The sequence below is a fragment of the Vombatus ursinus genome, unplaced genomic scaffold (genome assembly GCF_900497805.2).
Source record: "Vombatus ursinus unplaced genomic scaffold, bare-nosed wombat genome assembly UNPS02014821.1, whole genome shotgun sequence".
NCBI lineage: Eukaryota > Metazoa > Chordata > Mammalia > Diprotodontia > Vombatidae > Vombatus > Vombatus ursinus.
This window is the reverse complement of record NW_020954599.1, coordinates 43,976,616-43,994,095: the sequence shown is the minus strand read 5'-3', so window position 1 is coordinate 43,994,095 and position 17,480 is coordinate 43,976,616. Positions and strand designations below refer to the sequence as shown.

Here is a 17,480-nt window from a genome sequence, read left to right as displayed (position 1 = left end):
TAGGGCACATTTCATGTTGCATGTATGTTAGAGTGAAAGATTCAGTTGTTTTGGTCCAATGGTGAACATTTTACTTAACAATCAGTTTACTTAAGGTATTCTATTATTGAGTTAAAGGTTTTCTAAAAAAAATTCAAAATAATTCTACCATAAAAAATAGAAATTAGCTCATTTGAAAGGCAAAACCCATTATATCTTTATCCTTAGTTTCTCTATTTCTTTTGAATGCAAAATGGTACGATTCTTTGCTAGTTATTGCCACTTTTCTAGTCTAGTACAACACTCAGTTGAAAGATAGCCCCATTAGCAACAAAATCCTGTTAAAACACTTTTAAAAAATCCTTCAATAATGTTTAACTACTGCTGAAATTTTGTGTCAAAATATACATTAGCAATAATCAGAGTTCATATTGCTCATACTTACAGCTTTCCAGTTGCATTATACATGTTTGTACGTCCATAGGAAAATTTTTGAGATCCATTGGGCAGGAGAGTATTAATGTCAATCTGAAATAGTTTTGAAAAGTTATTATGAAAGATGACATCACATAAATATTTCAGTAATGAGGCAATAACTGAAAAGAAAAGAACACCTTGTTTGATGGCAATAACATCTATTTAAATCAGAATGAGCATCAATGTCAAGATGCCCACTAGCTTTGAGAAAGCCTATGAGCAATATAATAATCACTTTAAGATAAGTGGATTTAAATTTGTGTTTTATTTTCGTGGTGGAGGGGGAAGGGCACATATTGTTGATTTGGGTTAAATTGGATAATAATAATAATAATAATAATGATAGGAACAAGAATAATACTTTATATAACTGATGACATGATGAAAACAAATCACCCACAACCCCTCAAAATTCTATGTGTTGAACAGATGCACTAAAGAAAGTACAAGGTATCATAAGAGTAGTAATGTAAAAAAAAAATGGAGGAAGGAACAGCATATCAGTTGGTAGATTATAACTCTTGAACTCCCACACTGGAGAATTTCATATACTTCATATTTTTACTTACAAAGGGGCTGATCAATTATTAAACTCTTTTTCACCTGTCTCAGATAGATTACAAAACTTTACAATTACCATTATGTACTCTTCATTGTGTGTTCCTTTAAGGGAATTTGAAAGCAGGCAGGTTTGGATTTGCATTAATTAGCACTACATGCTACAAGTCTGCTTTCATCTTAATCACATGAATTTTTCAAATATTGAAGATGGCTGGGATAGTCAAACAAAAGTTTTGGCTTTGACAATGAGCACTTTGACCTTCTCTGTGAAAGGACACATTCATTCTCCAACTCTTGTATGCTGCTGTGCTATGAGAAATCAAATCCACATCCTGATGATTTCATTGGACAAAAACAGCAGATATTATATAATTTTAAAAAGGAAGACTCAAGGAGCTATCCGGCTAAGAAAAATAAGAATTGCTGCTATAACTCATATCCCGGAAAAAAACAAGATCTTTGCCATTTCAGTCTTTTTGGTTTAAGGTCAATATTAGAAAGGTTTTGTTGATAGATAGCATTGTTGCAAACTTTGAGTCAGTTCTGGGTTAGTACCATTAAATGTAGTTATCAAAATGGAGGCTACAAAATAAAGAAAACAGAGGGCCTGAAAAAGGTAAACACACAGCTCCTAAACCAAACATCCCCAAACTAAACAGCAATTAATCACATTCAACTGTTTGAAGTGGACAGCTCTTACTGAAAGAGAGAACACTGTGTTTTGTTGACAAGACATGAAAGCAGGCTCAGTTCCTTTTAGTTTTGCACATAGGAATCCTTGGCTTCATGCAAGAGCAAATTTTACAAATCTTGCCTTGAATGTAAAATAAACAAATTAGACTCACTAAAATGAAAAGAAAACATCCAATTTGCAGCTGGCTTCTCATAGAATCCCAGATCATTTAGCCCTTGTCTCAAAACTTTAACACTTTGGCAACTGTAATATATAAGCTCCTTGAGGGACAGAAGTATTTAATTTTTCTCTTTGTATCTCTGGTACTTGGAATATCCATAGTTGTTGCTTAAATAGGGGTAGGGAAAAGACATCTGATTTCACTGGTATAGAGAAATATTGCATGATGACACTCCCTATAACAATCCAGATGGGCATCTCTTCTAATATATAGCCTTAGAGAGTTGCCTAGTGTCTCATCACAGATGAGACTTGAATCCAGGTTTTTATGGCTTACTATACCATGCTAATTCTCAATGCATAATAAGTGCTTGTTAAATTGAATTGAACACCATCTACAAATCCAGGTAATTAGAAAGTATTTTTCTATCTGTCTTCTACTCAGCAATCAACTCCCCCCTACCCCCAATTCAACAAAATTGATTGACTGCTTATTACTTCCAGAATCAAATATATTCCCTTGTATTCTATGATCTAGTGGCACTGGCCTCTGTGTTGATCTTCTCCCAAGATATTTCATTTCCCAGTTCTGCATTTTCAATGACCATTCCACATTCCCTGAAGTCTCTCTCTTTTCATCCCTGCTTCCTAGCTTTTCCAAGTCTCAGTTAAAACTCTACCTTCTGCAACAATGCTTTCCTGGAGGCTAGCTAGATGGCACAGTGGATAGAGCACTAGCCTGGGAGTCAGGACGGTCTGAGTTCAAATCTGGCCTCAGACACCTGACATTTTCTAGCTGTGTGACTCTGGGCAAGTCACTTAACCCAATTGCCTTACAAAAAACAAGAATACTTTTCTGATAATTTTTAATGCTAGTGCCTTGACTCTGAGATTATTTTCACTTTATCCTGTATGTCTAGTTGTATACCATTGTTTGCATATTATTTCTTCCGCTAGAATGTGATGTCCTTGAGGGTAAGGATTGCTTTTATCTTTCTTTGTAATCCCAGTGTTTAGCATGGTGCCTAGCACATAGTAGGTGCTTCTTAAATGCTTGGTGATTTATTGAATCTGTAGAACTTTCTGTATCTTCATCCATGTCATAGCCACTATGAGTGAAGACTTTGTTCTGGGCTATCAGTCTTTTCTCTCTTTTTTTTCTCACTTGATGATTCCAATCAACACCTATAGATTCAATTATCATCTCTATGGAGATGACTTCCAGATCTATGTAGTTAGCTATAGGATCTCCTGAGATCCAGCCCTGTATTATAAACTGCCTATTGGACATTTTAAAAAGGATGTCCTGTAGGCATCTCAGAAATCCTATCCCCAAGCCATCCTTCCACCAAACTTTTGCATAAATATGGGTGACAAGAGTGGGGGGCACCACTAAACTAGTCACCCAGGTTTCCAACCTTGATGTCATCTTCTCCTTACTGTCCCTCACATCATCTATTGAAATAAATTGCCCAATATGATAATTTTTGTCTTCACAAGGTCTCATGTATTTCCTCTGTTCTCCATTTTTACAACACTATTGTAGTTCAAGCCCTCATCCCATTCATTTGAACAATTTCAATAGCCTCTTAATTATTCTCACTGTCTCTCCCTACTCTAATTCATCCCCTACAGAGTCACTTACATAATTTTTCTGAAGTGTAGGTCTGACCACAGGTCACCTATCTTACCTCCCAAAGTCCAATGGCTCCCTATGAACTAGAGGATCCAACAGAAATTCCTCTGTTTGACATTTAAAACTTCACAATGTGTCCCCTTCCCATCTTTCTAGTCATCCTTTACTCCCCTCCACACCCTCTGCTATCCAGCTACACAGGCCTATTTTTTCTTCCTAATTTACAACTTTCTATTTTCTTTTTCTGTGCCAGACTGGCTCCATGCCTGGCATGTTTTGTCCCTTCACTCTGCATCTTAGTTTCTCTAGGATTCCTTCAAGGCTCAGCTGCAATCCCACTTTCTAACAGAGGGCTTTCTGAATCTTCCCAGATCCTGATGCCTTCCCCTCTAAAATCACTTTATATCTGCTTTTATGTATCTTGTATATTACTTCTATAGGTACATGTTGGTTCTCTCACTAGAATGTAATCTCATTGAAAGTAGGGATTGTTTTTGCTCTTTTCTGTGTATCTTCAATGCTTAGTACAGTTCTTGAAATACAGTAGGCATGTAATAAAGGATTGTTAATTGAATCTAGTTCAATGTGAGCTTATATGGAGAAAACATCCTTTTAAAAACTCTATTTTTAGTTTCAGCATTCACTGTTATAAGATTTGAGTTCTACATTTTCCTCCTCTTTCCTCTCCCCTCCTCCCCAAGATGGCATTCAATCTGATACAGACTATGCATGTAGGAGAAAATATTCTATTTGTTTCATTTTAGCATTCTTATGACCACATGCTTTAATCATTTACTTTCATTTTAAAGAATTCATTTTCAGTTGTTCTTTGCTATAGCCAACTGCCATTTTGAGATAGTCCATATTCTATGAGAAACATTTTTGTGTTAAATGTGTCACGTTTTATGCTGTCTTATCAATACCATAGAATAGATTTTAAACTGCTAGTTATAAATATTCAAAACAGGAAATAGAGCAGGTGAAAATGAAATAAAGAATTGGATAATATATTTTAAAGTCAAGAATGAAACATGGTCAGAAATGAATGCCATGGGGAGTGAATTTTACATATTTGCTATCTTTTTATAAAAAAGTAGGAAATGTAAATGTTTCTTGGGAAAACTTATCTTGCTGGGTTACATGAAAAGAGAACGAAATCAGTTTTCATAAATAAGCAAATTTGTAGCTCTGTCCTTATTTTAGATAATATATATCCTTTTATGATTATTTATAGCATTTAGAAATTATCATTATTAAAGAGATATTGTGGTAGAGTGGATAGAGTTTTGCACCTGAGCTGAAATCTTATACAAAATACTTATTAGCTAACCATGGGGAAATATATAAAACTCTGTGAGTCTCAGGTTACTGTGTAAAATATCTACTGTTATGAATAGGTTGTGATCCATCTTGGTGAGAGCATTTCTTCCACTGATGGAATCACAAATCTTTTATGTATTGACTTATTAGCATTATTAATCACTTAAGCCACCCTATGTCTTTGTCTCTGGATTTGAAGTCAGAGGACCTTGGTTCAGATACTAGTTCTGGTACTTTTTACCTATGTAACCTTGGCCAAGCACTTAATATCTCTGGTTCTCAGTTTCCTTATCTGTAAAATGAAGGTTTCGAATTAATTCACCTCTGAGATCCCTCAGTTCCAAATCAAGGATCCTAAAATCTTAGATTCATTAAAAGTTCTCTGGGACTCTAGGCGCTCTGAAACACTGCAGATTAAAAAGAACTTTTTTTTTTGTTTGGTTTGCTGGATTAGAGTTACAACTGGTCCTCAAAAAAAGAAAGATTTAAAAAAAATCGTAATGACTGTATAGAAAATACTTTTACATGTATCCTTTATCAGTATAGAAAAAACTTGAATTGTATGGAGGAACAACTTTCACTATACCTTATTCAAATATTTTTTAAAGGTTTTGAAATTCAACTCAGATATGATATTCATCTCAAAATTAGTTGATCTTTATAGAAGAAATATGGTGATGTTAAATTTAATAAATAAAATCCCTTTACCTTCTACGTTTGTCATGTATTTGGAAAATGATAAAAATGACAGCTGAGAAAAAGTACTTTATTTCATGGTTATTTCATTCTGTCACTTTTAAGAAGCAATTGATTCATTGGCAAAGAAAGAAGAGAAGAAATAACGTTATGGGAACAGCTGGTCAGCATGATTTCAAGAATGACATCCAACAATGGGTCTAACATTTGTATCAGAAACCCTCAGAATCATCTTACACATCAAAATTTTTGAGAGAACCTAATTAATAAAAGGGAAAAATGATGGGCCCAATTAAAATCAATTTAGTTTAGACCCACAATAGTTTATAGAGATTTCCCTGCATATTATTCTTTTCATTGTTAAGGTAAACAGTTTTTGGAATGTAGCTAGGTGGTGTAGTGAAGGCAATGCCAGTCTTGGTGTCAGGAAGGCCTGAGTTCAAATCTAGCTTCAGATATTTACTAGCTGTGTTTTCCTGGGCAATTCACTTTCCCTCTACCTTGGTTTTCTCATCTATAAAATGGGGATAATAATTGCCCTGCTTCCCAGGGGTTTTATGAGGATCAAATGAGGGAAAGCACATTATAAATCTTAGGAAAGTATGCAACATCTGGCTATCGTGTTCATTATTTAGAAAGATGCTATGATTTTTTATAAATTTTTGATTCTTCCTGTTCTGGGCAATTGTTGTAGGGAACTTGAGAACAAGAGACTTGTGTTTCATTCCTGATGAGCCAATTTCAAGTTTGAATTAAGCAAAAACAATTTAGAGTCAGTTTCAGGATGATAGGCTCATAGACCATTTAGAGCTAGAAGACACCTGAGGGCTCAGTCCAACTCCCTTATTTTACAAGGCAATCATCCTGACACTAAAAGATTTTTGGCTTTGAAATAAATCACCAAAAAATCTGGCAGAAGTACTATGTCTTAATCTTCCTCAGCAACAGATGACTTCCGTGTCTGATGTACCTCTCAGAGATCCAGCCTCTTCTGAAAGACAGAGGATTCAATTATAAAATTGATGAAGGTTCCTGTCAGACCAATGTATGAGGGAGAAACTAGATACCTGTTTTTTGCTTGTCTTACAAAAGCCAGAGCTACAAAATACCAAAGCATATAGATGAAAGTGGAGTCATTCCATTGGTCTCTTCAAGTGAGCAATACCACAAAAAACCTTAATCCTATTGTTATAACCTTGTCTAAGGATAGGGCCAAATATGAGAGATCAATGACAGTAAAATGCATTGGGCACTTCAAAGAAATGCATAAAGTTTAAAATGAATGCATTCTAAGCCTTTCTGCCTTGGTCTGCCATTGTGATTTGAGTTGTCACCTATGTGGAATGAAGATTAAAAAATGTAAAAAATGTGACCAAAGAAAGAAAGATAGAAGTGGAAAGGGGATAGAGAGCATAACAAGATGGGATATAGCCAGGCAAACTGGAAATTTTTTTTTCCCTTGTAGATGTTTTAGTGAATTCACCAACTTTTTTTTCATGTTAGATTTCTTTGTCCTTCAATTTCCATTTAATCCTCCCTGCTGGCCTCTGTTGGTGTGGAACAACAGCTGCATCAGCTCTTAAGGTCGATAGCTGGCAAGAAAAACACGGACATGGAAAATGAAAAATTGAAATCGTTCTCCCGTCTAGGACTCACCTGATTGAATACAGCACATTGCCGTTTTTGAAAATTCTTAGCAATTTGTTGTCTGTCGTAACCTCGTGAAAGTTGGCACCTTTTTCATTAGCAAAAAAAAGATCAGGTTTCCAAATGGAATCCAACATGGAAGGATCTAAGTCTAGGGAATCGTCGGGGTATTCGCTATATGCAAGACGGGGATCATTCCACTTCTGACGGAGGAAGATATTCACTCTGTAATCCTATAGGAAAGCACACAAAGAAACTGTTTTTGTTTGTTTGTTTTTTAATAAAGACTGCGGGGGTTTTGTGGTTTTTGTTTTTGGCTGCTTCAGGTTGTTTACTTTTCGTAATAATAACTAGCATTTATATAGTTCTTTTAGTATTTAGTATAATACTTTACAATTTTTTTTATCCTCATAAACCCTGGGAAGGTAGGTGTTATTATCACCTCCATTTTATAGATGAGGAGACCAAGATAAAGTATATGCATTGTCCAGAATCATGCAACTAGTAAGTGTCTTGAGGCTAGATTTGAGTTCAGGATTTCCCAATTCCAAGTCTCTGTCCACTGTACCAACCTAGGTGTTCTTCCCTATATGATGGCAGAATGAAAGCTATCTTCAATGGATTATAGCCACTAATATTTTTTGTTATAATCCATTATATACCAAAAATCAATTCTAAAATTGAGACTTTGGCAACATTTCCTCAGGATTTATGCTCTCCAAAAGAAATGCAATGAAGATGGATAAAATATAGGGTGATAAGAGATTAGAGGGGGGCAGCTAGGTGGTGCAGTGAATAGAGCTCTGGCCTTGGAATCAGGAGTGTCTGAGTTCAAATCCAGCCTCAGACACTTAATACTTACTAGCTGTGTGACCCTGGGCAAGTCACTTAACCCCAATTGCCTCACCAAAAAGCAAAAAAAAAAAAAAAGAGATTAGACATGAGATTTCACTAATATAGGGAAAGCTCAGATGAGCATACTCTGTCTACCAAAGCATGACAGACTTTTCTCTGCAACTTAAATAGGGTTGCCTAGAGCACTGAGACATTAAAATGACTTACTCAGGATCAAATAGCCATTTCTGACAGAGGTGGGTATTCATGGACAGATCTTTAGCCACTATGCCATAACCAAAACATCTTTTAATTTGAGAGTCTATACTTTTGCTTCTTATCCCCTTTGAAATCCAAAGCATATTTCTCAGTAGGGTAATACAGAATAGGAACCTTGATTTGGTTATGTCTCTCTAGGTATATTTATACATATAAACACGCATATACACACATAGATAGATATAGATACATAGATATGGACTGGACCAGTGATTTACTGGTATAGGGAATACTAAAGTTAGTAAACTTCTACCAATGCAGATTGACCCTTTTTTTCTGAGAGTTGCCTGGAACACAGAGAGGTCAAGTGACATACAGACAGTATAAGTCAGAGGTATAAGGTCTTCTTAGTTTGGAAGGATGCTCTCTAGTTACTATTCACACACACATGCTTTTTTCTCCTTCAAGTTAAAATTCTCATTCTTAGTATTAAATTCCTAGCAGGATTTTCTCATGTATTGTAGAAACAGAGTAAGTATTAACTGAAGCATACACATGGAGGCAGTTTTACATTAAGAATATTGCCAAAGGCATCTCTATTAAATATTTGTTTCAGTCTCCTTACAAAATGATAGCAATATATTTTTCCCAGTTGGAGAATATCACACAGAACTTTATTGTTGGTGGTATGGATTCTAAATGAAGAGCCGAAAGATGAAGATATGATTACCCTTTACACTTAAAGAAGGTACTGCTAATGATGTTTTCCAGTGAGATAACTCATCATCGATGAGTAGAAGAGGAGAGAAATTCTACCAATAGAATTGGTTCTTGCTCAATTCTCTCTGAATTAACAGTATCATCATTGGGATAGGTGGTTAAGATAATAGATTCAAAAGGTATTAATTAAAAACACATTATTTACCCCCTCTAAACTCCCTCTTTCCCACCCTCCAGTCTATGTGATAAAAATATCATATATAAGTCATCATAAGAACAATGAATGCTATCAATCAATTAGTATACTCAGTTACACGTTACCACCATTAGAAACATCTGATTAAATTACCAAGGATGAGGAAATGGTGAATGAGTACCTCAGAGTTATTGTCCACTGTACCAACCTAGGTGTTCTTCCCTGTATGATTGCAGAATGAAAACTATCTTCAATGGATTATAGCCACTAATATTTTTTGTTATAATCCATTATATACCAAAAATCAATTCTAAAATTGAGACTTTGGCAACATTTCCTCAGGATTTATGCTCTCCAAAAGAAATGCAACGAAGATGGATAAAATATAGGGTGATAAAAGATTAGAGGGGGGCAGCTAGGTGGTGCAGTGAATAGAGCTCTGGCCTTGGAATCAGGAGGATCTGAGTTCAAATCCAGCCTCAGACACTTAATACTTGACTCTCTGCTTGACTCTCCCAAAGCTCAGATTATCAGAATAAATATCATTGAGTCATGACAGAAAACACTCCCATGATTCCAAGCTTGATGGATTGCGAATCTTGCAGAGAAGTTGAACTCTTTTATTTTTGGTCAGCATTATAATATCCACATGAATTTTTGGTCAGTGTTATAAGATCCACATGAATGGACGGGTACATAGAGGTCATTTGTTGGATTAAGTCTGGAGTTCTGTAACCTTGGTCATCTATTTGGAACTGAGGTAACACACCAGTGAATATTGTTCTGCTTGCCAGGCACCCCATGTATCTTTTTTTTTTTAGGCAATTGGGGTTAAGGGACTTGCCCAGGGTCACACAGCTGGTAAATGTCAAGTGCTTGTCTGAGGCTGGATTTGAACTCAGGTTCTTCTGACTTCAAGGCCAGTGCTCTATCCACTGTGCCACCTAGCTGCCCCCCCAATGCTTCTTTTCAAGGGACCATGGAACAGAATTCACTTCAGCTTTTTGCCTCAAGGCTCAACATAATGTGGAAACACTCTATAATTGTCCAAGGAAACATCATAAAAAATGAGGTTCTGTAAAAACTGCAAATGGGGATATGGAAGCAACCTTCCTCCAGTCAAGGGAAGGAAGTCATCTCTTAATCTAAAGATCAGAGCACAACTCCCAGGTAAGAGACCTGTGGGGAGTAAGCTATACTCTTGTTCTTCTGTTATCCTATGGCAGAGATGTTAATGGTAACCACTAAGAAAGGAAAACAAAATATCAAAAACAATACTATTAGTGGGCATTTTTGTAGTGCTTGAAGATTTGCTCTCTTTAAAGTACTGAAGTAAAGTAGAAAATACAAATACTGTTAGACCCATTTTATAGATGAGGAAACTGAGGCTCAGAGAAGTTGAGTGGCCCAAAGTTTGCACAACCAGTAAGCGTCAGAACCAGAATTTAAAATCAGATGTCCCCTCGCCTCCAAATCAGTGTGCTCTTTTCTGTGTCATGCTTCCTGAGTTGCGGTCTCCTTGCATGACTTAGCATGAGACCACTGAAACAAAGCTAAGTCATAATGCTGCTGGCAAGTTTTTTTTTTAAGTTTGAAAAGTACATCTAAAAAATAAAAAAAATCCACTTATAGACTACAGTTCATGATAACTATAATAAATAATTTTAGACATTTCCAAAACTTTATAAGATATTGATGGAGAACTGTTTGTATCTACAAGATCAGCTATTTAAATCCTTATACTTAGGCATCATTTACATAAGCCCAGCCTTCCCCAGTATCTTGCATTATTTTTCTCTAAATGTCATGTTGTAGTTACCTGCTCTTCAACTTGTAGTACTTATTGGAATGATAAACAAGAAAAAGAGAAAAGGGTGGTGTTTTTGTTTTAAAATACAACATAAACCTAATTTGTGATGTTCTAAAAGAATTTTTTTTGTTCCTTGGGAATGTAAAAGCAAGATATTGATTTTCTATGGATATTATGTTTGGTTCATTTATTGAAAATCAACTATCCCAGGGGTGGGTGATACAAATTCTCTTGCAATTCTACTTCTCAGAGTGCCTGGGAACATCATCAACCTCCCTTGTGCTGAGCACTCACTTAGGTCCTGAAATCTCTGAAGATCCCCTAGCAGCCCTCTGAACTGATTTTCAACAGGCAGGAATCAGGATGAATGGAAAGGAAATATGAGTACCCTATTTTTTTTAAACCTGATAGCTAATGAATTATTGCTATGAAACTTCTCATTATGATAAATTTCACCTTTGGAACTAAAATTTTAAATTACTGTTTCCTTGAGGATAACTGGTTCAATATTTAGTTTCCTTATTCCACAATGAGAGGCAGCATGACATAGTAGGTTGAGAGCTAGCCTCAGAGTCAGGTAGATCAAGATTCAAGTCCCCTTTCTGAAGCATACTGGTTATTCCAATTTGGTCAAGTGATTTAACCATTCAGGGCTCTAGGCAACTCCCTAAGACTATAAGTTGTCAGCCGGATTAGAGAGTTTCCAAACCTAGAAGTCCCATATCATAAGTTCAGTCTATCCATAGTTGTAATTATCCAAAGTATATCACTGTGAAAGCATTCAGGATAAAGAGTAGTCCAGGGGAAGTTACATAAATTAATTAAGGTCTACTCTTCTTAGAGAGCTACTCTGTCTGTGTATTTCAGAAAAGGGCTATATAGGTTTCCAATAACTTGCCTGTAGGTATTTAATGAAAAATCAAAAGAAACAATTTTATTTTAGGATAACAATGAAAAGGATCAGTTTGTAAAAGATATCCAAACAGTCATCTGCTTCAATCACTTCCTTTGAAAGAAACCTATCACACAACTGGTTGATTAGGTGCCTGGACTAGAATCAATCAATCTACAAGCTTTTATTAAGCACTAACTGCCAGACCCAGAACTGAAAAGAACTAGGGATACCAAGAAAGGTAAAAAAAAAAGAGCTCTTATCCTCGAGGAGTTTACATTTTAATGGAGATGACAACATGCATCTAAATAGGTACTTCAAAGATACAGAGGGTATAGAAGAGAACCTTTGAAGGAAGTTGGGGATTCTAAAACAAAGAGGTAAAGAGGGAAAGCATTCCAGGTAGGTGGAGCAGTAAGTGTTAAGTTACAGAGACAGGGATAGATCCTTTTGTGTTAGGAACAGCAAGTAAGCCAGTATGGCTGGACCATCCAGGGGATGGAGCATGGAGGGGACTAATGGGTAAGAAGCCGATAGGAAGAGGTCCAGTTGTAAAGAGCCTGGAGTGTATATTTGATCCTTGCAGTTACAGGGAGTCCTAGAGATTGAGTGTAGGGGGAAGAGGGTAACATAATTGGATCTCCTTGCTTTAGAAAAAATCACTTTGGCAGTAGTGAGGAGGTTGGATGGGAGTGGGTTGAGACTCAAAGTATGGAGACTACTTAGGGGGCTCTTTCAATAGCCCATGTGATGAGGGACTGGAGACAAGATTTATTTTGAAAGTAAAAACGTACAAAATTTAGCAACTGATTGGACATATGCGGTGAATGAGAGTGAAGTCAAGATTGTGATGTGAGCCTAGGTGATTGGGAGGATGAGGGTGTGCTTAATGTTAATAGAGAAGTTTGAAAGAGGAGAGAATTTTGGGGGGAATAATGATATATGGCTTAAACATTATAAAAGGGGCAAACGAGCTAATAATAGCTAGCATTAACATAGCGCTTTAGGATTTTTAGAGCATCTTACAAATATATCATTTCACCTTCACAACAACTATGGATTTCATTTTTCAGATGTAGAAACAAAGACACAGATTAGTTTTGACTTGTCATTGTCATAACAGCTAGTAAAATGTCTGAAGTTGGATTTGAACTCAGGTCTTCTGAGTTCAACACTCCAGGCAGCTAGGTGTTGCAATGGATAGAGTGTAGTACTTGAAGTCAGGAAAACCTGAGTTCAAATCCAGTCTCAGACACTAGCTTTTTGCCTCTTGTAAGTCTCTCTATCTCAGTTCCCTTTTCTATAAAATGAGGATAAATAATAGCAACTACCTCACAGGATTGTTTTGAGTATCAGCTGAGTTAGTGCTTTGTAAACTTGAAAGTGCCATATAAATTTCAGCTATTAGCTATTATTATCATTCACTGTGCCACCTAGATTTCTGTAAAGTTGAGGAAATAGTCCATATAGGAGTCCTTATGCTGCTAAACCTAAAAGTTCCATTTCCTTGAAAGCATAGCTACATCTTTTGTCTCTTTAACAGTGAATATTCTGGGAAGTGCCATGAGTTCATTGACAAAAAACCTTTAGCTCCAAACTGATTTAGAAAAAAAAAAATACCTGGCTCTAATTGACCTTTCCAGCCTTGTTTTAGGTGACTCCATTTCACTTACTCTTTTATTCAATAAACAGGTTAGTGGTTTTGTTTAATTAACAGGTAGATTCAATGAGAGAAGTCAATTCAATAACCCATGTAGAATAAATTAATTCATTTAATTAACATTCTGTGTCTACCATGTTCAGATACTGTGGAAGGCATTAAAGATCACAGATAGACATGCCACATACTCTGCTCTTTAAGGACCTTCTAATCTAATGAGTGTGGAAAAAATGTATAAAATTAACCAAATGTGGGAATATATTAAGTCTGAAAGATTATTCCAGATAGATTGCTCAAGAGAAAATTGATAGGAGTGAGATTTCTTTCCCTTGAGTTGAAGGGAGGCAGGATACTTCCTAGAGAAAGGTGGTCCTTGAGATTGAGTTTGAAGGAAGGGAGGGACTTTAACATGAAAATGGGAGAAGGCAATTTATTCCCCAAATATATGATAATATAATAATATTGTTGAAAGTCCCTTGGATAGCAAAGAGATAAAATCAGTTAATATTTAAAGAAATTAATTCAGACTATTCATTGGAAGGTCAAATGCTGAAGCTACGGTACTTGGGCCACACAATGAGAAAAGACTCACTGGGAAAAGCCCTGATGTTGGGAAATTAAAGGCAAAAGGAAAAGGGGATAACAAAGGATGAGATGGATAGATGGTGCCATGGAAACAATAAACATGAGCTTGGATAGACTTCAGGAGATCGTTGAGGATAGAAGGGCCTAGAATGTTAAGGTCAGACACAACTGAACAACAACATCTGCTTTAAGCGATAGGCTAGAGTTGGGAACTTGGGTACAGAGGAAAAGATATTATAGGGAGTGTGAAAGTCAGTAAAAGATTAATAAGAACATGGCCATGCAGTTGGAAGAGCCCAGGGGTGGATAGACAATGCATATTTGTAAGGGATGGAGTCAGTCCAATTTTGGGATTTTCTTCAATAGCATTTGTTAACTTTGAAGTATGAGTGGAAGAGGTAGATGGTAGGAGTTACTGAGGGTTGAAGATTAGTAGGGTAGAATTGTTACAAGGTCAAGGGTCATGGGATTAAAGAGTTTGGAAGGAAATCACTATTGAAATGTTTGATGATAGGGTCAACATGGAGTAGGAAGGATGCCACAATAGAATTGATTGAGAGACTGGAAGACACTGAAGGACCAAATATCATGATGATAGAGAACAGGTGTAAGAGATTAAGGCTGAGGAAGTAGTAGAAGGCTAGGAGATTATGTTAATAGTGGGGATTAATGAGTTCAGGATTTAGGGGTGATGATGAGGTCAAGGGTGAGGTGATTGTCATGTATGGCTGAAATAGGGTACAGGTAATGGTCATGTTAGTTCAAGAAACTCATCTCTGATTAATTTCTGAAGCACTTATTCAAACAGTCTCCTCATGGAAGGGAGATAAGGGTGTTCTAGTAGTTGATTTGATGAGATTAGTCCTAACTTCACACTATACCAGAAACATTCAGGCTTGAGCTTCTTTCTCCCATTGTTGTACCTCAGATGCCCTTGACATCAACCTCCCCTACCCCACCATTTTTTTTCCATTATTTGAAGAACAGGTGAACTTTCATCATCCCAACTCCTTCCTTTGTACCCTTGATCTTATCTGCTTCTACCTTCTCAAGAAGCTTGCCCATTTAATCATCCTCCCTTTCTCTAAGATATTCAATCTCCTTCATTCATTGGCTCTTTCCTTGCCTTTTTCAAACCTTCCCAGATTCCTCTCATCCTAAAAATCAAAAATGAAACAACCGTTCACTTTACCTTGTTATCCCCTTAACCTTTCCAGTATCTCTCCTCCATTTCACAGTCACACTCCTTGATCTCAACCTCTTGTAGTCTGGCTTCTGACCCTTCTACTCAACTAAAACTATTCTCTCCAAAATTACCAATAATCCCTTAAGTTATTAATCCAAGAGGCTTTTCACGGTCCTTTTTTTCCCTTAAATTTCACAAAGCACTTAATACTGTTGACTGTTGTCAGCTGGGTACTCTCATCTCTACAATATCTTGTATGAATGTTTCTATTCTTTAATCACACAGCTACTACACTAGCTCAAATCCTCACCCACTCTTGTCCAGATTTTTTCATTAATCTCTTAAGTAGTTCCCCTGACTGGAGTCTCTCTTGTCTGTAGCACAACTTCCATATAGCTGCCAAATTGATATTCTTAACATACAGATCTGACCACATCAATACTTTACTCAAAAAGCTTCAGTAGCTTCCTATTGGCTCTAGTATAAAATACAAACTACTCTGATAATTTAAGCTCTTCATAATTTGATTATAACTCTTCCTTTCTAAACTGATTTCGGATTATTCCCCACACTTCAGATGCTTCAGACAAACTGCCCTGTTTGCTCATTCTTGTACATGAGATTTCATCTCTTGTCTTTGGGTCATTGTACCTTGGTCCTATCTTCCTTCAAGGATTGATTTAAGTGCTATCTTATCTTTAGGGCCTTTTTAATTTCCCTACTTTTAGCACTCTCTTCTGAAATCACAATTACTTTGTATTTTGTAGTTATTTATCTGTTCCCTTAATAGTTGCTTAATATAGACTTTATTCCCCTCCTCTCCCAATTGTCTTTGAATCCTTATCAGAGTGTCTTGAACACAGTAAGAACTTAAAGAATAACTATTGAATTGAGAGAGTTTTTGTGGTCATAAAAATCAAATACCTCATGGTCAGCTTTTCAGTGGTAACTCTTTATTCACCTAGAACACCACCATGTTTATATCCTAAGCCATTACAGATTGTTTGGACCTTCCAGATCTTGGGTGCTCTTAGCATGCGCTTTGAGAACCTAGGGTCATGACCATTCCCAAAGAGACATTGGCTATATGACTTCAGTGAAAAAAAAAGCCTAATGAAAATTACAGTAACTGTTTATTAAGAATATTTAGAATATTTCAGATATATTTCTGAATAGTCCATCCATATGAATTGATATGGCTACCTTAAATTATGTTTTAATAGTTCATTGTAATTTTTGCATTAGGAGGTGTGATAAGTCAGGGCTGACTGGTCCATTTGGATACCTCAGGTTTTGGAATTGGAACAAAATGAGACAAATCAATCAATTTAAAAATTAATTTTAAAAATGGGCTTGCTTAGCCATAACTGGAAGAAAACGTTCAGCATGGAGGAGGGATGTTCACTGAGGATATACTTGATACAGTTGAGCACAGCTTTCTTGAGCCACTGTTGGTCTTGCAGCTGGTTTGTGATCTAAAACTTGAGAGAAAGCTCTAGTCTTTGAGTCCTGGCTGATTTTGGGTTCAGGACACCAGAAGCTACATTAATAGCTTGAATCTTAGTCATATGACCAAATTAAATCTCAAGGTCATTTTTTTTAAGGAAAAAAATTTATTTGATGTTTCTGGAACAAGACTTTAAAATATTGCTCTCACCAAAAGGGGTAAAATCTATGAACAAATTTTGCTTACAATTCCAGCCTCTATTCTAGAACTATGAAGAAGGGGGAAAAAGAATGGAAACAAACACTTTTCTGAGGTTAATTTTGTATTTCACATTTCAGGGATTAATAGCTTTTTTTTTTTTGTTAAGTTGAACACCATGCATCTCTGAAATAATCTCATCCTGAGGTAAGTAGGGTAGAATGGGAAACTATTCATGTCTTTTTAAATATCTTTCATGTCATGCATTATTCATATTTCCTTCAATAATGCCATGGAATTCATACTAAGACTAAGAAACATACATACTTCTATAATGAAATCTAGATGTTGAATTAGCCTTTCATTGCATTCAGAATACATGTCCAAGCATTTACATTAATGGAAGAGCTACATTTTTTACATACTTTCATACAGAGACCCACACCATTGTTAGTGTTTTAAAGAAGGTGTGAATTAAATTGTAAACTTCTTTTATATAGATTCCTCAACAAGAATATTGTTTCTGAAACAATGGGAGAGGCATTTCTGAATCACTATAGAACT

General features: G+C 36.1%; 1 protein-coding gene across 1 annotated transcript in view; it reads right to left on the bottom strand.

Annotated features, from left to right (window-relative positions):
- Window positions 1-17,480, bottom strand: part of GLRA3 (glycine receptor alpha 3) — a 261,420-nt gene that overhangs the window by 62,165 nt on the left and 181,775 nt on the right. Inside the window, 2 exon segments of the mRNA XM_027837550.1 lie at window positions 425-507; window positions 7,179-7,402. Of these exon segments, the coding sequence (XP_027693351.1) occupies window positions 425-507; window positions 7,179-7,402 (307 nt within the window).